We start from the raw sequence: 21,267 nt of genomic DNA, 5'->3' as shown, positions 1-21,267 counted from the left end.
AATTTTGAAATAGGTAGATGAATTTCATTTACAATAAGAATTATGTCATTATAAACATATATTTATATAAATTAAAGGATATTTTTAATTATCTATAAAATCTTACGATTTGATTTTTTGAACCCTTTTATAATTCTACTTAAAATCTCAATTTTAACAACCATAATTATAAGAGTGAAATGCAAAAAAATAAGTTTGGGGGAATAAGCGTCATCTTGATATTTGAAAATGACCGTCTTAAATCTTTTATTTATGATTTGATAGTTTTTAATTTTCACCATTTTATTTCTTTTTTTTTTTATAATCTTATGTTCTTTTTATTCTTTTTTTTTTCTCTATCTTTTCTATTTTCCCAACACATTTTATTATTTTTCGTCAATTCCTTTCCTAGTGAAAAAGCTTCGATAATTTTTTCTTCACTCATTTTCTCATTTTTCTTCTTCTTAGTCGAGTTACTAACTACCATTATCATTGTTATTTGCTACAAACGTCACTATTGCTTTTTCTTTATTAGGTTAACTATTATCATTGGAAATTTTTGCCAACCACCCCAAAACTATATTTTTCTCTCTATATTTCCTCCATTATCTCTCTATATATACATATAGAGTAATGCTATTCACCTGTAATAAAGATGAACAACGATGATGTGTCAACCCATGTGGATTGTATAGTTCGCACTATACATCTATTTAAAATATAAAAAATAAAATATGTTGGGCACCTTCTCATTTTTTCCAAGCAACACATAGACTGTCACATCACCGTTGTTCATCTCCACTACAAACGAATAACAATACTTATATATCTATGTATATGTTTCCTTTCTCTCATTATTGTTCATTGGTTTTCTTTGAAACCAAAGATGGTATTTATAGGCGAAACCTATCCTTGTCTTACGCCACCATCGCATGCGTCGTTTCGCCACCATTAATGTCATACCAACAACTAATTAATTACTTATCTTTTTTAAAGTTCTTAAATATTTTATGATAAGTTTAACTAATTATTGTTAGATATTTAAATTTCTAAACCAAGTAGATAACAAAAGTAGAAGTAACATAATTGTTGTTGGGCATGATTTCTTTAAAATGGGAAAATTGCAACCATTACCTACGAGATTTATGATAATTGCAAAAACCATCTTTGAAATTTAAGTAAATACAATAGATATCATAAATTTATTATAAAACATTGTGATTACCCTATTGTTGAGTAATCATTTAAAAACTTTAACAATCTTCATTAAGATTTGTATAATTATGTATAAACTTTTCAAAATACTATTACGAGTTTGTAATGTTCATTTTACTTGTGTGATACATGACAAAAAAAAACACTCTAGTTGCTTTGAATGATTCTAAACAAGGATCAAAATTGGATCTTAATTATCTAAAGTTTCACATGGAGTATCAAGATTCGAATCAATATGACAACTTGCTGAAAGGTTTAACTTTTGCATGAACTATACTGAATGTTTAGCTCTAAATGTATATTAGACTATATTCATATCCGAATTTATTTGAAGAGTGCATCAGGGGGAATGTCACCCACCCCTAGAAATTAGTATTTGGATACCTCAAATGAATTAAAAAAAAAATCTTAATTAAGAAATGAATGAGAGTGGTTATTAATGAACTTAGATTGTCGATAGCTGATCTTCAAAGGTGGGATAAGCTAAATGGAGCAAGAAGGCGTGCTTAGTGCTTGAAGCAGTGGAGGATAGAGTTACCACATGGGTGAAGATTCAAACCATCATTTTTGTAAAAAAAAAAAAAAAAAAAAAAGGGAACAAAATGATAAAGGTTAAGATACAAATTGTATTTTTGATATGTTTGTCGTCTGAACGCTTTGGAACGTAGTATGAGATCAGGGCCGGACATATAGCGAGGCCCAGGCGGCTATCTCACGGCCCATAAATTTTGTTATTTTTGGGGGGCCCATAAATTTTTTAAACCCGCCCCCAATCAGCGCCTTCTGCAAACCCTTCTCCCTTCTGCAAACCCTACTCCCTCTCTGGCTCTATCGCGGCTCGCCCTCGCCCTCGCCTCTCGCTTGCTCGCCCTCGCCCTCGCTCTCTCTCCCGGCCCGCCCTCGTCCTCGCCCTCGCTCGCTGCCTCGCCCTCGCTCTTGCTTGCTCGCTCTCGCTCGCCCTCGCCTCTGGCTCTCTAACTCTTGCTCTCGCTGGGTGACTGGGTCGCTCGCCTCTCTGCATTGCCATTGGGACATTTTGGTTCAATCTTTTGAGGTTTGGTTCAATCTTTGGTGTTGTGTTCTGTTCGGGTTCAAATTCAATACCAGTGACAATAAAATCTTTTGGTTCAATCTTTGGTGTTGTGTTCTTGTTGTTTGCAGGCAGGCAGTGGCCACTGGCCAGTGGGCATCCCTTCATGCTCTAGAGACCAAGAGACTAGAGGTAAGTTAAAATATTTGATCATGTTATATTTAATGTGTATTTTTATTTTGTTTTGGCTAATTTAACACCTATAATGAGTTTAGGAATTATGACTTTAGGCTTTTTACTAATTGTTATTTGACTAATTCATTTAGTTAGGAATTGTCGTGACTGAATATTTGAATTGTCCATGCTAAAATTGTTAAATTTTTGATTTTATTCTTTGACATGGTATGAATACTAATTTGTTTTGTTGATGTTTTATTATAAAGAAATAAAATTTAAATATACACTATGATTTAGGGGTCCATTTTTACATTTTGATTCAGGGCCCCAAAATCTCAGGTATGGCCCTGTATGAGAAATATGAAAAAAGGGAAAAAATTTGATTAGGTTTTGCGAATATCCCTTTTTGTAGAAATACTAAAATCATATAGTTACTTTTTGCACATTTCATGAAACTATTAAGGATAATTGTGAAGAGTAGTCTTTGCTATTTTTAAAATATTATAATATTTTCTGTAACTTTGCTATATCTCATTACAGTATTCCCTATTTTATATTACAGAATAAAAAATAAACCCTAATACCCTTATACCCTAATCCTCAGTTCGTGCCTCACGCAGCCACGTTCTCATTCAGTTCAAATTCACAGCCGAAAACCCAGCAATTGAGAAATTGCAATCAATCACTGAATCACAACAACAATCACTGCAACAATCTCCCTTGCTCAATCCCAACTTCAACCATTACAATTTGAGAAATCTTAAAATCCTTTGGCCGGGCGACGTTTCGGCCACCATTTGTCGGTTCTACTGACCGTCGATCTTCTCTACGACCAGCAAAGTTCAAATCATCTATCAGAACCCTCCCTCCTAGCTTGGTAAATCTGAATTCAAAACCTTTTTCTGAGATTAGCTGTATATGCTTTGTTCTTCCTTTTAAATCAGCCGTTCAAAGGGGATAAAATCCCAAATACAAATCTCACGTGCCTTTCTTTTTTTTTTTTTTTTTATGTTAATACTTGCTGCTGCTTATTGTGTTCTTCATTTGTGTTTTCCTTTTTAATGCTTCTGCTACTTGCTTTTTCTTTGTCTTTGTTCTTCAAATATGTTGCACTTTTCTTTGCCAGTAACTGTTTTCTTTGTTTTTGTTCTTCAATAATGCTTGTCTTTGTTTTTTCTTTTAATGGTGCTGCAGCTGCTACTTTGTTTTCTTGGTTTGATTCTATTGTTTGCCTCTTCATCTGTATTTTTCTTGTCATGAAATTTACTGGGTATGGGCCCTCAATGGGTACCCATGATCCAACGGGGAAGGGGATGCATGGATGAGCATGGGGAGAGGGTCCTCAATTCAAACCTTCAGTTCAAACTTCCCCTCTGACATTCCAAGTTGAGTGGGGAGGGGGGGGGGATAAAAGAAATAAAAATGGAATAAAATAAACATATAAAAACACATTTTTGATGTTTCTATTTTGAATTTCCATTTTTTTTAAAAAAAAATAAGCAACAAAATACTAATTTTATTTTAAATTCTTAAAAACAAAAATTGAAAATGAAAATGCAACAAAGGACCTAAGCATTTCTGAATGCATTTAGGTTAAACGAACTAATTGATCCTTGCTTAAATACCAGAACCGCTTATCACTGAACATCTCTCAAACTATATATATGTGTATATATATAGAGAGAGGGAGAGAGGAGTAGATCAACGAAGTGGCAAGACAGACATAGAAAGGAAAGCTTAGAGAGAGAATCTTACCATAACACTGAACAGAGTGAGTGAACAAACAAAGAAAGAATGAGGAAGAAGGTGGATGAACGCATCAGAACTCTCATTGAGAATGGAGTCAAGACCAGGCACCGATCAGTGTTTGTCATAGTTGGTGACAAATATCGTGACCAAGTACTCCACTCTCCTCTCTTTCTTTTGATTCATCTACTGTAATGTATATATATTGTACTTATTGCTGAGAATTCATGTTGATTTATACAGATTGTGAATCTTCATTACATGCTTAGCAAAGCTGTAATCAAGTCAAGGCCAACTGTTCTATGGTGCTATAGGGACAAACTTGAACTTAGCAGGTACTTTTTTTTCCTTTTTAATTATTTCACAAATGAGTTAGGAAAATTGTTACACTTAAGGAGTAGTAGCATTGACATTGGTAGAGTATTAATTTGAGTTTCTAATTTTTTGCTTAGTTTCATCAAAAAACAAACTTGTGTAATCATTGGTATAAACTTTGGGTAGTTTAAACATGCTATCATGCCAGTGTTTTTACCCTAATGTTAATTTCTAGCAGTTCACTGTATGCATACAAACAAATATCGCGCCTTGCTATATATGGTTGTTGTCATTTTGAAACTCTGTTGAGAGCATATGCTGACTTAATTTACACTAGGGATGCTGAAAATAACACTTCGTAAGATACATACAAATATTTCATATTTGTCATGGATGTGGACTCCGTAAATTTTTGCTTATTATTTAGTTGATTTGTAATTGCATTATTTGGAGTCGATGCCTTATCTGATCTTATGGATAGACTCACCTGGAGTTGAAATAAACAGTTGGGAATGTCTCTTATGTCAAATTTTGGTTGCATATTTTGTTTCTCTTTCCCCTTTTTGGAAAACATGAGGTACTTTTTGTGTCCTTTATTGAGCTTTTTCAAAGGCAATTATTTGTTAGCTTAATGCTTAATATTTTCCTTTGTAGTCATAAGAAAAAGCGTGCAAAGCAAATTAAAAAGTTCATGCAGAGGGGACTGTTGGATCCTGAGAAAGTTGATCCTTTTTCACTTTTTGTTGAAACTGGAGGAATAACATACTGCCTGTACAAAGATTCAGAAAGGATTCTTGGGAATACTTTTGGGATGTGCATACTTCAGGTAGATTACGATTGTCTATAAATACTTGAGCAAAGTTCAGCGTGCTATCTTCCACAATTTAAGCTGTAAATGTATTTCCTTGTTTTTAGTTTTATTTTTAATTTTGTTATTCCCTTAGGATTTTGAGGCTTTGACACCAAATCTCCTTGCAAGGACTATTGAAACTGTTGAGGGGGGTGGATTGATAGTGCTGCTACTTCGTTCTCTGTCCTCACTCACAAGTCTTTACACAATGGTTATGGTGAGAATCATAATTCATTATTGCTTTATAGCCTCACTATTTGTCTATTCTCCTAGGACTTAATGAAGTTGATTTCCACTAGTTAGTCTTTGATTTTTCAAATTTTAATTTGTTTAATCTTTTAATACCTTCTGGGAAAGCTAGTTGCATTTTCATTTGATATTATTATTTATGGAAGTTGTTTTTGGAGCAAAAAGGGTTATGTATATTCCTATTTAACATTTATAATGTCCTTTCTTTCTGGATTTCATGCACTGAAAGTGATACATTGATATTTAAATGCGTGCTTGCTTTGATCAACTTTATTTCTATGCTTTTTATTTATTTTTTTAAGTTAGTTGCTCAGATTGACGCTACACTTAATTTTTATAGCATCATAGGTAACATAGATTCAAACAAGGTACATATTATATTATTGGAGATGGAGAACCTTTTTGGATCAAAGTTACCTTTTTAGTGTTTTTAAACCTAAAGTTTGAAGAGAGTACCGTTGTTCCTTCACCTAATTATTCTGTTCTTGGATTTTGTAGAGTTTCAGAATGTCTTATTATTGCAACCAAGAAAAATAAGTAGTGGTTTGTCTTGCTACACATCTAGCCTATATAATCAATAAGCTTGACTATTGAGTTGGTATTCAACAATCATGAGGGCCAGAGATGTTGCCTTGTGAAGCCTTTGTTTGGCATGTCCATCCAGGCACACTTTTTCTACTTCAATTATGGCACAATAGAATGGCACAATTTTCTATCATGTTAATATAAGAAACTTTGGTCCACACTAAATACATATTAATGTCACCAAAGGTATATATGTGAGAAAGTTGAGTTTTTGTTGATCTTTTTACTTCTCAAGGCATTATTTTAGCTTTTGACATAAAGGTCTTTTTAGTCTTTTCATATTTTTTTAAGTTTTTGCTTTTTTTGTTTTGATGGGAGCACTCATAAGTTACGCAAATTACAGGATGTTCATGATAGGTTTCGTACTGAATCTCATTCAGATGCTGCTGGACGCTTCAATGAACGCTTCCTACTATCTCTTGCATCTTGTAAAGCATGCATAATTATGGATGATGAGCTGAATATCCTACCAATTTCTTCTCACATGAGATCAATTAAACCTGTTTCAGTAAAAGAGGTAGCCTTTTGTTTGTCTATTTACTTCAGAGAAAAAAAATTTATGTAGTACAATTGGTTTTATGCGCTGTCTACTAGTGTCAGTGGCATCTTTAGTACGAATTCCATGTTAAGCTGCTTCTTTGGTGGTAACAGTATTGGTAGTGTGCTGGTTATTATATCCTAATTTAGAATTGATAATCATTTCAAATGGTTTAATGGCACCACAATGCTTGATATTTAAATATTGGATTCTCAAAAGCCATGTCTCAACTTTTTATTTTATTTCCTGTTTGATAATAAAAGGACTCTGAGGGGCTCTCAGCAGCAGAACATGACCTGAAGAATCTGAAGGAGCAGCTGAATGATGATTTTCCTGTTGGTCCACTAATTAGAAAGTGTTGCACATTGGACCAGGTAAGGTTTCTTTTAACATCTTATGCGGAGTTAAAAATTCTTATTTTTTGAAACGATTATGAGTAGCTCAGTTTGTTACAATGTGTGAACAGGGAAAAGCTGTTATTACATTTCTTGATGCAATCTTGGATAAGACACTTCGTAGCACAATTGCTTTGCTTGCTAGTCGTGGCCGTGGAAAGTCAGCTGCATTAGGCCTGGCAATTTCTGGAGCTATTGCTGCAGGGTATTGTGCATTGTTTGTTTTAATTGTCAAGTCTTGCATCTTGTCCTTGGACCATTTCTTTTTATTAATATACTCACCATTGCTAAGACTTGTTAATGAAATATTCTATGTAGGTATTCAAACATATTTGTAACTGCGCCTAGCCCTGAGAACTTGAAAACTTTGTTTGATTTTGTAAGCAAGGGTTTCGATGCACTCGAGTACAAGGTTAGATGGTTTCTGTACCCCTCTATAAATGGACTTTCTTCCCATTGACTTAATGTTAAATAAGTAAAGATGCTCTTATCTGCTTTGAGAGTCAAGCTATTTAACTTTTCTACTTTTGAGTTTTTGTGAAAATCTAGAAACTTAGTTTTACAGCCTGCTCTCCTCTAAAAAGGGTCAATGTAATACTACTTTAAGTTCTCAACTGTAGTTATATTATAATACAACTATGATTCTGTTTTAGGAACACTTGGATTATGATGTGGTGAGAAGTAAGAACCCAGAGTTCAAGAAGGCAATTGTTAGAATCAACATTTACAAGCAGCACAGACAAACAATTCAGGTTAGTAGTGAAAGTGAGATAAACTTTTGCAGTATGATTGTATGCCCCGCTACAGTTCTAGATTTCTTTGTGTCACAATTTGCAAAAAAATATACAATGGTGATGTACAAATGCAGACCGACAACTTTCTGTGAGTAGAGAGAATTGCCAATGAAGGGAAATACAAAATTGACCAGGCTGAGATAATCAGGAAGTGCACAGTAACATGTACCATGCACATATGGCATTAGACATAAGAAAATTGGGAAAATTAGACTGTTGGCCCTTATAATATGCACTTGGTCCGAAGGGTAACATTTCCATTGTAAAATCATTGATAAATTACAATAAAGGTACCTTTCATAGCCCTATTCCTTGAATTGTATCTGTAACCTTGAATTTTTTTAAAGTTAGAATGAGTCCAATGGATGATTTAGATGATGAAAAAGAAAATAATTATCATAACCCTTAGAACTATGCACTCACTAGTCTGTGTATCTTTGTGTAATATCATCATTGTCATTAATTGCACCTTGTCCTAACTTGGTGGCATGGCGTTCATAATGTCAATTGACTTCTAAAAGTCACATTGACAATTAAAATCCATGCAAAAGAACAATGTGGCAAATGTGACGCAGAATGCCCTTCTTAATGGAACCCTCTAGCGAGGGAATGATGAGATAAAGTTCTAACACTATCTTCATATGGAAAAGCTTCATGAGATGGTGAATGATGATAATTGATGTAACTGCCTGCCTCCCGGAGCTCCCACTAGCATAGGAGATCTATGAGATGGTTGTTAAAGAAGTGGTACATAATCAAACTTAGCTAGAAACAAACATCCCACCACCAAGATATAGCATCAATTTCCAAACAACTAATCGTTTCATCATGCATCCCACATTTTTAAGACAATAAGTTACAACATTCAGCATTTATATTAGGCTTTTACAAAAGAAAGTTCACTTCAAGCCTAAAACACAAGGACTACTTTCCTTACAAAAATAGCAGGACACCCAAGACCTTTTTATCAAGAGAGCTCTATACATAAGACTGTCATCCAAGGATCAAACACAAGCTTCACTAGGCATACCCGCCACCTCAGATCTCACCTTACCTAGAATAATGGAAAGTAAGGGTGAGTCACAAGACTCAGCAAACATAAAGAAAGAACAGGAAATGGTTAAGGACTGAACCTCCCCAAAACATCATGCATACCATGCCATGTACAGAAACATACACCAGTCTTGCATATACATAAGTGTAGGAAAGGAAATAACTCAAGCCACCTACACGCCTCGTGCACATCATATACACATCCAAACCATGAATCCTAAGTCATGCAATAAACACATAAATAAATATGCACATAATAGTACTTGGGGCCCACATAAGATACACACACTGGCGCCCAAGACCCTGTATATAAACCTGTCAGTAGCCATGAACAGGCTACCAAGTTAACACTACAAACACCACCACATCACACCAAACATTTTCCATCATCATCAACATCTGCCAAAGCACTCACAATAATATCACATCGAGCCTCTGCTCATATATCAAGATCATACGCATAACCACATCACATCGAGCCCTTGCTCGTATATTAAGATCACGAAAGCTGCGCTTCCTTTCCCCCAACTCAACCAATCACATTCTCATCATGCAATGCAACACATAAGAAATGCAATGGCTCTTGGAGCATAAACGTGATGACAAAACCCCAATAAGCTAAGCATCAGACCATACTACGCTCATGTACTATTCACACATATGAATGCTCTGCATGCATATGCTCGCCTATCATACATGAGTCAGCACTCAACATGTCAATTGTGTCATGCTAATGCTCACACTCCCGACAAATACAAAGCATGACCCCCAATGAATGCAACACATGGCCCAACATCACAATGCAATGCCATATAACAAGATGTTGAAATACAACATCCCAAAAGTGACCATCTGGAACCTCTCCTAATAAGGTGCGGCATCATTTCACAAAGAAATGCATCAAGATGCTTGTTAGACTCATTTCACTCTCCAAGGAGTTCAATGTTAGAAAAGACAATACATAGCCCTTCAATGGTTCTCAACCATACTCCAAACATGCCACAAAGGAATCTATTTATTCCCCCAAAAATCGGAGCAAGGCAGACTACCCAAAACTGAAGAATTCCAGATTTTAGGCATAGATTGATGGGGCTGTTATGGGCTCAAAACATAACCAATTGATTCAAGTAATATGTCAAAACAAAGATTATGAAGTCTAGTTCACGGGACAAAAAACAGATTTCAATTTGGATATTACCACAGAAAGTTATATTCCAAAAACTGGAGCATGGTCGGATTATGAGGCAACAAAGATTCTAGATTTGGGCATGTACTTCATGGGGCTCTTGCAGGTTCAAAACTTGGACAAATAATTCAAAGAATATACTAAAATGAATCTTATGAAGTCTAGTTTACAACGCAAAAAAATATCTCGAATCGGATATAATCACAGAAAGTTATGCTCTAAAGAGTATAACATGCGCAAGTTGCCGAACAAAAATTGTTGACAGAAGGGGAAGCATTTGTCGACCGACATAGGCTTTTTTTGTAGAAACTGTTGACAGATCAAGGCAAACGGTCGACTGACAGAGGCCTGGAACTCGAACGATGAATGAAAAACCACAATTATAGTAAGATACACCCAAATTCTTGCCTAAATCAAAACCCTAACCAATCAGTTTGACTCCCCATGGTTGCCCTTCCTCCATTAGGCTTCCTTGATACCATGGCAAACCCTTCAGTTTGTTGAGATTCAAGCATAACCAGGCGCTTGCTTTCGCTAGGAACGATAGAGAAGATTTCCTCTAATGGTGGCAACTTTCCTCTTCCAAGGATTTGGACTCAAACAGGGTCAAATTTGGGATCTAGACTTGTTAAGAACTAAAACACTCAATCTCATTCAATGAACTCCTTCAGGATTTGGGCATCCTCGCTGTCCTTCATCCTCAGATTCTGATAGTGATCAAGTTCTAACCACAAGCCATTCAGAGTATTGTAATAGTCATTCACATAAAAACTCGCCTATTTTGTGGATGCGATTTTGGTTTTGATTTCAAACATCAAGGCTACATCTTGCATTTTTGAGTATGTCTTTTGAATAGTTTCCCATACCTCCTGGGTAGTGGATAAAAACATGTAGTTGCGGCTAATTTCAGGTTGTATAGAGTTCCATAACCATGACATAGTTGCTGAGTCCTTCTTATCCCATGCTGCAAATCTTGGGTCCTCTTTTGGTGGTCCCGTTCCATCAAGATGACTTAGCTTCCCTTTACCCTTCAAGAATGTCCTCACCACTTGAGACCATTGTAGGTAGTTTCTCCCATCTAACCGGTATGACGGGTTAAGATTCTAGAAGTTGCTTGCTACAGTGTTGTGAGAGTCTCCAGTTAGCATGCTGGTGTTATGATCAACTGAGGAGTGGCTACAGTTGCCGGGTTTTAGAGATTGAAGACATTTGAATCAAGGGTTGTTGAGGCAAGAACATTGCAACTCTAGAGAAGAGGCTGATGTTGGAACCAAAGAGACCGGAATGAGCATGACATTGGAGGTGACAGGGCAAACAAATGTAGCGAGGATGACTGAACAATGGCCTAAGCAACTTCTTGATCTGGGGCAACGATGACGGACACGAATGGTGCTAGAGATGAGCAATGAATGAGGGACGTTGGAACTGGATGCGAGAGAGATGAGCGATAGTCAAGGGTCGAGCGCCGCCGGAGGTGAACGACAAATGAGGGATGCTGGAACTGAATGTGAGACAGATAGTGGCAATGAAGGCCAACAAACTGGCAATGAAGATTGGAGAGACAATGGCAGCTGAAGACCGGTCGGGAAAAAATGGGTGGCAATGAAGGCTGGAGGTACCCTAGGATGATAGGTCTGATACCATGGAATACAAAGCTATATTGCTGTAATTGTGCATCATACTTTGTATTGCGTTTAGATGGCTATTTATACATGAGCTAGGCTATGGATTGCTCCTAAAATATAGGGATTGGATACAAAATACAAATTCAAATAGGCTATGAACAGATAGGGTAGGATTTGAACTCAAGTGTAGTTTTTGTAACCACTTATCTCTTTATCCCTATCTTCTCCTTTATCTTCTCATCTTTCTTATCTCAGATATTCTTTATGATCTCATCTTCTATTCAAACTCGGTTTTTCATCTCCTTTCAGCCTCTATTTAAACTTGGTTTCTTCAACAGTATTGTTGATAGTTTATATTTTAAATGCCGTGCCTACTGGGTGTTTTCTCTAGTGGTGGATATGGCTTAGTAATTAACTGTTTATATCTCCACTAATGTATTTCTTACTTGCTCTGGCAGTACATACAGCCACATGAACATGAAAAGCTATCCCAAGTTGAACTGTTGGTTGTTGATGAAGCAGCTGCAATTCCATTACCAGTGGTGAAGTCCTTGCTTGGCCCCTATCTAGTTTTCCTTTCATCTACGGTTAATGGGTATGCTATATGTTGATTTTCATTTTGTTACTTATCTGAGTATTGTATGGGAAGCCAAAACCTCACTGAGTTCTTTGTTCTTTTCTAGTATTTTCCCCCCCCTTCCAGGGGTTAATACTGACTAATATAAGATATTAATCCCAACTACTCTTCTTTAATTGAAAGCTATGAAGGTACTGGTCGGTCGTTGTCTCTAAAACTTCTGCAGCAATTGGAGGAGCAGAATAAAATGTCAACCAATAGCTTGGATAACTCTCTTTCTGGTACTTGTGTGCTTCACTTGCACCTCTTGACCTATTGATTAAGATGCAATTAACAAGTATTATACTTTCAGATCTTCTCAGTGTTTTTTTTTATTATGGGGACATCAATTCATCAAATTAGTAGTCTTATCATTTTTATGGGAGTTTATAAACCAACTTTCATGCATGTGGTCCTGATAGTCTGACAATCATGGAAGTTTGGTTTCAAAAAGCTTATTGGCCTAATGATGAACTCAACCCAGGTCAGGATGCAAGCCTCTGCATGACTGTCTGTCACACAAATACACAGTAATGGATTAACACTAATTGAACTGATGATTAAGATATCTGAAATGAAAATGAACTTGACGAACTTTGAATTGGCATCCCAAACAAAATATGTATTAACGTCATAAGGTCTTAGTTCAGACATTGCTCTGTCATAATGGGGTCTGTCATAATGGGGTCTAGAGTAGTGTATTATTTTGTGCTGCTGGCTGCTTTGGTGTTTGATGCTTCCACAACTATATCGTTGCTCTTTCTTGTCTTAGTTTTCTTTTTTTTTTTGTTGCACGTTATATATTTTCTTATGACAGCTCACCTTGACTATGAAAATGAATAAATAAATATACTTGAGAATAGACATGATATTATAAACTGAGTTAAGTTTGCTGAGAGATCCTCCTGTTTTTGTTTGAAAAAACCTTTGCGGGCTCCTTGTTGGATATGCATGTAGGACATTTTTTGTGGCTGAGGATGAGATCATATTGCTCAAGCTATTTTCTATTTTTGTTATTTTTTTTTGTTCATGTCACTTTCATGCATGGAGGTTTGTAGACAGTTGCTATTAATATAATTTCATGCTCCTGTCTTCATCGAGAATTTAAAATTATTTAGATATTGTGAGTGAATAATTCCTCAAATATCAATTCCTCGAATGCAGGTCGCCTTTTCAAGAAGATAGAATTGAGCGAATCTATCAGATACGCATCTGGTGATCCAATTGAATCCTGGCTTCATAGTTTGCTATGTTTGGATGTTACAAACTCCATTCCTAATATCAACAGGTTAGAAACTTGTTTGAAGAATGCAAGAGATGGATTTGTTTCATTCATCTTTGTTCATGTCCCATTTCTTGTCAAATTAGGTTACCTCCGCCCAGTGAGTGTGATCTTTACTATGTTAATCGGGATACACTTTTCTCGTATCACAAAGACAGTGAGTTGTTTTTGCAGGTAATCTATTTTCTTTGCTGATTCTCTATTTTCTTTTTGTAATCTATTATCTTTGCTGTTTCTCAATTTTCTTTTTGTAAGTGTGCTTGATTCTTACATGTTCTAATACTCACAGCGTATGATGGCCCTGTATGTTGCTTCTCACTATAAAAATTCTCCAAATGATCTACAATTGATGGCGGATGCTCCAGCTCATCACTTATTTGTTTTACTTGGTATATTCTTTTACCATCAATACATGTCTAGATGCTTATCGCTAAATGTACTAATTGAGATACATGCAGGTCCTGTTGATGAGTCCAAAAATCACCTTCCTGATATTCTCTGTGTAATCCAGGTTCACTTCTCTTTTTTGCTAGGGATTCACTTCTTTTTTATGTGATATATATCACAGTATTCAGAAATTTTATGCTTGAAGTTCAAATAGGCATGGTCCATTCGTTTAAGCAATCTCCTATATGTTGGTCATCTCCTTAGTTGTGAGATTTATATTTATGCAACTCAGCTGTTTTGAACTTTTTGCGACTGTGGGAGCTCTATACTATTCTGGTTTATATGACATGATTATTTATTTTATCCAACATTGCACCTATTACAATCAAATTATAGTTGTTTCTAGTTTTTTAGTTTTTGATAATAAATTCTAATGTGACTTTTTCTAATAAAAAAGAAAAAGGATTTTTTTTTTTTTTTTGAAAGAAGGTAAAAAAACAGATTACAGATTACAAAACACACCTTACCGTGGCACCAATAGATGCTTCAGCATGACACCAAAAAATCATAAAACCCAAAGTAGAAAAATTACGACGTCAAAAGGGGGAGTTTAACCTAAAAATGAGCTTTTTAAAATCAATTGCATCATCAAAGAGTTAATGAGCAATACTAGGAACTATCTAAAATTAAAAATGATTTGCCTGTTACTTCCTGTGTTTCAAAACTTCTTGATCATTTGGTTTCCTTTTCTTTTATTTTATAGTTCTGTTAAATGTAGAATTTTGACTTTTCATACACCTGATGGTAAAAATGATTAACTGGCTGTTGGTTATTTGGATCCTTTTAAAGACCTACACTAAGCTAATTTGCATGATCTTTGTCTTTTTGTGTATACTTCCTTTTCTTCCTGCTAGTAAAACGTTCATAATTTTCAATGCTTTATTTTCTATATTTTCTAGACAATCTTGTTACAAGGGTTCATCTGAATCACTGTTCTAACTAAAACTGGTTCTCTTGATGGCTACTACTTAGGTGCATTCTACAAGAGTACATGCAATGAGTATATCATGGAGTTTATCCTTCTTGAATTCACTTAGGGTCAAATCCCCACTGATCAAATTAGTCAGAACATGTTTGCCTTAGGAACTAAATTGTTGAACACATATAAGTAGTGTCTTATATCACATAATAATATGCTGGACATGAGTCACACTGTATGAATTGTTTGTACCTGTTAAACCTCATTCATGCGTTCCCAATTGGAGGTTGGTTCCTCCCTGATTATCTCCCTTTTGGGTTATTATCATTCTTCTTAACAATTTGAGACTAGCCTTGACTCTTAACTCTTAAAACATCATATATATATATTGAATCATATGAGGAAAGGCTCTTCATATTGTAGAAGGCTTGAGCCCATGCTGTTGGACAATTTTTGTATTAAAATCCTTGAGAGGCATTTAACGTAGTGGATCAACAATATTAAGCTCTAACTGGACTTCCGTCAGGAGAAGGTGAAAGGTGGACGTATTAGTAACATTCTTTTGATTCTCTTTCTTTGCCATATGCATTTTCTGGAATTAAGGCCCAGTCCAGTTGTTTGACCTTTTATGCTGACCAGAAAAGCTCATGAAAGATGACTGTTGTAAACTGCAGCTAGAGGAGTATAAAGTAGAAGCCAAATCCTTTGTTACTAATACAACAACATATCAAGCCTTAACCCCACTGTATGGGGTTGGCTAGATGATGCTGATAAGTCAATAAAAGATTTCTCATGATTTGATGTGGATGGCAAGCCCAACTTGGGACCAGGACTGACAGTTCTGTATGATCACCTTGGCATCATTGCCATGACACTCATTTTGCTTTGCACTGTAGGATAACATTGTAGTGCTTATATAACAATTTTTTAATCAGATGCTTTGTTTTGATCTCTTGTTTCTAGTTAATAGTCAAATTATGTGCTTGTATAATGCTTTAAGCCATATTTTCCTCCATCCAATGTACAGGTCTGTCTTGAAGGGAAGATTTCTCGCAGATCTGCCATCAAAAGTTTAAGTGATGGTCACCAGCCATTTGGAGACCAAATACCATGGAAATTCTGTGAACAGTTTCAGGACACAGTTTTCCCCAGTCTCTCTGGTGCTCGTATTGTACGCATTGCCACTCATCCTAGTGCAATGAGGGTAATCTTTTGTCATCCATGTTAAACTGATTGCCAGCAAAATTATTTGTAACAACATATAAATGCATCTTTGCCATATTATGCTCTTTTTCATTTTTTGGACTTTCAGCTTGGGTATGGTTCAACTGCAGTGGAGCTTCTGGCAAGGTAAATGCTATGTGCCATTCTTTTCTGTCTTGCTTTTTGAAATGGATGAACTGACAGAACACATTCAAGAAGTGCCTTCGTGTATGTTGTTGATGATATTGTCTTTATAGATGAGACAAAAGAAGGCATGAATATAAAAACTTGAATTATGGAGAAACACCATAGAATCCAAAGGTTTTTTAAACTAAGTAGGTTAAAAACTGAGTATGTGGAATGTACGTTTAGTAAAAATATAGGTGTGGATTATAGTTATGGGGTCAGGATGGGTGCATGACTTAGTACAATAAAGATGCATGGGGAGTAGGCTTAGTCGGTAAGCCATATGGGGTCTTGGTACATTTTGAATATTAAAATAATCCCTCATCAATTTACCCTCTTTGTCAATGTTGTGGTCATTGAGTTCTTCAATGTTGTGGAATGTAAGTTTAGTAAAAATATAGGTGTGGATTATAGTTATGGGGTCAGGTTGGGTGCATGCATGACTTAGTATAATAAGGATGCATGGGGAGTAGGCTTAGTCGGTAAGCCATTTGGGGTCTTGGTACATTTTGATTATTAAAATAATCCCGCATCAATTTACCCTCTTTGTCAATGTTGTGGTCTTTGAGTTCTTCAATGTATTAGTTAATATTAATTCAATATAACTGTATTAATTGAAAAATAGTAGAAGAAATAGCAGAATTGTAGTAGAAAAACTAAAGAAATTGTAAAAGAAAGTCACTAGAAAACAATAAAAACAACACATTAAGAGCATTGAAAATCAACAAAATGTTAAAGAGGATTGGAAAACAACCCTTCTCACTTGCAGAATACACTGCCTCTTACTTGCCTAAAACAAGAACGAATATTCAGCCCCCCACACAATCTGTTCACAGCGAGAAGCCGAATAAATGATTGCAAGAACAACAGAATAGTCGCTGGAGGTGGGTTGCCTGCGTTTGACTACATTGCCAAGGAAAGCTGGTTGTCAGAGATCAAGTCCACGTGCCCACACGCTTGACTTGTTTACTGGTTCGTGGGAGTCATGCACAAAATATTGTTTATGCATGACATGTCTAACGAATTTCTGAGCACCATTGATAGGGTCGCCTCTCTTTGATCTATGTGAGTATGCTTCCTTTCATATTGATGAGAAATGACCTTTGATGGCAAATCATGCTAAAATCCAAAAACCTTTTGAAAACCGAGCTGAAAATCTGGTTTTCCATTTTTGGTGATCCAGTTCACAACTAGAGTGACATAGGTTGCTTTGGACCCACGAATTGGGATGTTAAACCCAATTTGCAATAGCAGGGGGGTATTGCAACCTTGGCTTCTATGTGGATGTTATTTTTTGTGGAACATGGAGAAAAAGTTATTTTGAAAAAAAGATCAATTTCGGTATGTTGGACCAATTGTTTAAAACATTGGGAGATTATGGAGTATGTGACCCATAGAAGTAAGTCAAGATGGTCAAAATGGAGAAGTGCATTCAATATTTTATACCATAGTAAGATTCATTTAAACCTAAAAGGAAAATTTTATTGGACAATTGTAAGACTATCTTTGTTATATGACTCAAAATGTTGGGTATTAAGTGCCAACATGTGCAAAAGATAAGTGTAGTTGAGATGAGAACATCAAGGTACATGTGTGATCATAAAAGGAAAGACAAGATAAGAAACGAGATTATTCACAATAAGGTTGGAGTGGTGCCTATTGAAGATAAGATGAACAAGTCATGATTACAATGGTTTGGACGTTTGAGAAGAAGATTGAAACTCTTGGATATAAAATAGAATATAATACCTGTTGAAATATTAGCCCAAATGAAAGCTTAAGAGGGGGGTTAATTCACTTTACAGATTTTTACCAACAAAAATTTGCTGAAAGTAATAAATGCAAGGAGATGAAAGTTAAGAGAGATTGTATTTGATTTATAGTGATTTGACAAACGGCCTATGTCCACTACCTTGACTCCTCGCCAAGGATTTTCCAAATCTACTAATCGAAGTGCTTTTTGAAAGAGGCAAGCACTATCCTCTGTACATCTTGTGTTTTTGCTGGCTCAACACAAACCTTTACACTGTTGCCTTTCAAGGTTAAGCAATAACCTCACAGATCACTTATCTCAGTGATCTTTTCAGCTCACAGTGAATGAATAGAGGAGAATGATCATGAAAATGCAAGAGAACCTCACTCAAGGTAACACTCAAGGTGTTGAAAATAAGCTCTCAATAAGGCTCTCTCAAATTTGCAACTGAAGAATGAAAAATAAATAGAATTGCAGATAGGGCTCTTAGAAGAATGTAGAACTTGAAGCTTTTGAAGCTTGTGAAAGTTTGAAGTCTTTTTGCTTGATCTTTTCTACTACTTCATTTTTCTCGTCCTTATATAGGCAGAAAGGTTGGTCAAATGGTCTTGTACCAGACCTATCAGGAGCAGGTACATCAGCATGCTACCCATGCTTTGAAAATTACCTAACCTGACATTTGATCAGATAACGCATGCTCTCCATGCTTATCAGATTTTTCTGATTGACTGATTGAGGGTTTCTGATACTCGAGTATTGTATACTTGGTAGTCGAGTGCAGTTCATTTTTTTTTCAGATTTTAATATTTAGCTTTAGGTAGTTGAGTATTGAAATTAAGTACTCGATTATTGTTATGGATTGCATTTTGGCAGTCGAGAATCATGTAATGCATTCTTCAGATTTCAATTTCTAGCTTCAGGTAGTCGAGTATTGAAATTTAGCACTCGAGTATTTTTATGGGCTGCTTCATGTAGTTGAGTATTGCCCTTTGGTAGTTGAGTTTCTTTGAGATTGAGACTTGCATTCATTATGTGCTACAGTGAAATACTCGAGTATTGTATTATTGTACTCGAGTATTTTGGAACTGCATTCTCCCAGCATTCTGTGCTACAGTACCATACTCGAATATTGAGTCCTTTTACTCGAGTATCTTTGAACTGTTCTTAACATGCATTTTGGTCTACAGTGTAATACTAGAGTATTGTACTTCAATACTCGAATATCTCTTACTAACCTAATGATACTCAATTCATTCTAAATACTTGATTATATCTTCATTTAAGCCTCTAGTACTTACATTTTATTTCTTTGCCTATTCCTAAAATGCTTAGATTATTCATTGACCTTAAGTATAATTGTTATATTAAGCATCAAAATCATCATGAATCATGCAAAGGATTCAACAATAATAGCCTTTGGAGGATACAACCATGTATAGAGATGATTGGAGATCTAGAATTCATGTAGTTGACAACACTTAGTGGGATCAGGAGTTTTGATTGTTGTTGGATTGCTAAAGTGCAATGCAATGTACTAGACTTTCCCTAGTTTAGGGTTTGGGAGGAGTCATATTAAACTTTACCTATGTACAGAGACCTTCAATGATGGATTACTGAAATTAAATCTTGCTAATATGGCCGTTGCAGCCATGAGTGCGTTGCAGCCATGAGTGCTCTAGCACAGGCTTCAAGCCTTGGTTTATGGAGAAGAAAATGTTATTGAGTATTGGTGAAATAATTTTTAAAACCTGCAAGTAAACTTGTCAGGCTTGTATATGATGGTAACTAGCCTTATCATTTACTCTTTTTTTTTTTCTTGAGAAATAAAATATGTCAACAATGCTAAAGAAAGGGCATGAACCCTAGAAAATGGAAAACTTGTAAGGCTACTTATATGGTAGCATCATCCAAAAGGGCAATGAATTTAAGGAAAAGGGAAAATTGCCCCTTAAGCATAAAAAGACAAATGGGATGGTTTCTTGATGGACTTCAAGAGTTGTAATTATTTAGAACTTTATAATTCTAGTTGTCTTAGGGTTTTATTTATTTAGGAACTTTAACAGATAAGGATCCTTTGATTTATCTAGTCATAGATTTATTAGAAGTTCGTCACGACCCCAAGGATCCCCAAAGATATAATAGTAATTATGTATTATATGTATTTCTCTTTTGGTTGTGCGTTGCCATTGTAGCAATTGTACCTTTCAGTTGTTCTAATAATTGAAAGGCTAGACAGCCTATAAATATTTTAGATTAGTTAGAGAATGTATTGTTGAATGAATAGAAATATTTTCTTTCTCAACTCCTCTGATCTCTATCCTGATTCCCTTTGATTCTCTCTCTCTCTCTCTGTTTTGTTTGATTTCCCCTTCCTTTCTTCTAATTTCTCTCCCCTTTCTGTCCTATCTCCCTCGATTTCTTCCAAACTTCCTCTTAAAACCCTAGGTTAAACCTAGGTGCATGAGATTTCGTATTAGAGCCAGTTGATTCTCGACTGTGATCCAACAATTTGTAGCAACTGATCAAGGCAGTTGGGAAGCAGAATTCAGGTGAATTTGAAGGTAGATCAGAGCCGATCAATTTAGGAGACAAGGTAGATCAGAGTCAATCAACTTTAGGAGGCGTATATTCCTTGTCTTGATTCATAGGAGACTCTTTTAGAGGATACTGATTCTGTAGATCTAAGCGATTTTAGGAGGTGATTATCAAGAAATAGGTTTAGAGGCAAATTCAGGTGTCTAGATCTAGGCAAGGATTATAATCAGTTTCAGAGGCGGTAACAATGCCAGAATATAGGTGATTGCTGATCACAGGCTGTCCTTGGAAGAAGATTGGCAACAAATTTTTTTTTTTTTTTTCTTTTTTGAGGTAACTAAATTGAGGAAATGGCGGAAGGCAATCACTCGATGAAGAGAGAACTTGATAAATATAGAGAAAGTCTTGATAATTTTGGCCAAGAGCTGGACGGCTTAATGAATATGATTGTCAAGAAGTTTTAGGTCAGTATTCCAGCTGAATTATTTTCTAAGGAGTATTCTAATTCCTTAAAAAAAGAGTTGGAAGGAGATGGTCCAGATGACTATCTTAACAGAGAATTTTTGGAGGAGAAAACTGTTGAAAGTGA

General features: G+C 35.7%; 1 protein-coding gene across 4 annotated transcripts in view; it reads left to right on the top strand.

The window, feature by feature from the left end:
* Positions 1-1,968: 1,968 nt before the first annotated feature.
* Positions 1,969-21,267, top strand: part of LOC127803445 (RNA cytidine acetyltransferase 1-like) — a 67,834-nt gene continuing 48,535 nt past the window's right edge. The window contains exons 1-19 of one of the 4 annotated variants that reach the window (XR_008023523.1): positions 1,969-2,248; positions 2,356-2,416; positions 4,030-4,300; positions 4,391-4,482; positions 5,117-5,288; positions 5,407-5,529; positions 6,490-6,663; positions 6,948-7,058; positions 7,151-7,284; positions 7,398-7,491; positions 7,733-7,831; positions 12,196-12,332; positions 12,498-12,595; positions 13,518-13,641; positions 13,722-13,809; positions 13,925-14,024; positions 14,094-14,146; positions 16,029-16,205; positions 16,314-16,351. Coding sequence is in view for 2 of the 4 variants with exons in the window: in XM_052339668.1 (XP_052195628.1) it covers positions 4,196-4,300; positions 4,391-4,482; positions 5,117-5,288; positions 5,407-5,529; positions 6,490-6,663; positions 6,948-7,058; positions 7,151-7,284; positions 7,398-7,491; positions 7,733-7,831; positions 12,196-12,332; positions 12,498-12,595; positions 13,518-13,641; positions 13,722-13,809; positions 13,925-14,024; positions 14,094-14,146; positions 16,029-16,205; positions 16,314-16,351 (1,919 nt within the window). In the remaining 2 variants the exon portion in view is untranslated. Of the gene's footprint in view, positions 2,249-2,355; positions 2,417-4,029; positions 4,301-4,390; positions 4,483-5,116; positions 5,289-5,406; positions 5,530-6,489; positions 6,664-6,947; positions 7,059-7,150; positions 7,285-7,397; positions 7,492-7,732; positions 7,832-12,195; positions 12,333-12,497; positions 12,596-13,517; positions 13,642-13,721; positions 13,810-13,924; positions 14,025-14,093; positions 14,147-16,028; positions 16,206-16,313; positions 16,352-21,267 lie in introns of those variants that run through there. The other 3 variants (XR_008023522.1, XM_052339668.1, XM_052339669.1) reach the window with 3 other exon arrangements.

The sequence above is a fragment of the Diospyros lotus genome, chromosome 6, assembly GCF_014633365.1.
Source record: "Diospyros lotus cultivar Yz01 chromosome 6, ASM1463336v1, whole genome shotgun sequence".
Lineage (NCBI taxonomy): Eukaryota > Viridiplantae > Streptophyta > Magnoliopsida > Ericales > Ebenaceae > Diospyros > Diospyros lotus.
Note: the sequence above shows the minus strand (reverse complement) of the source record. Positions and strands in the feature narration are given on the sequence as shown.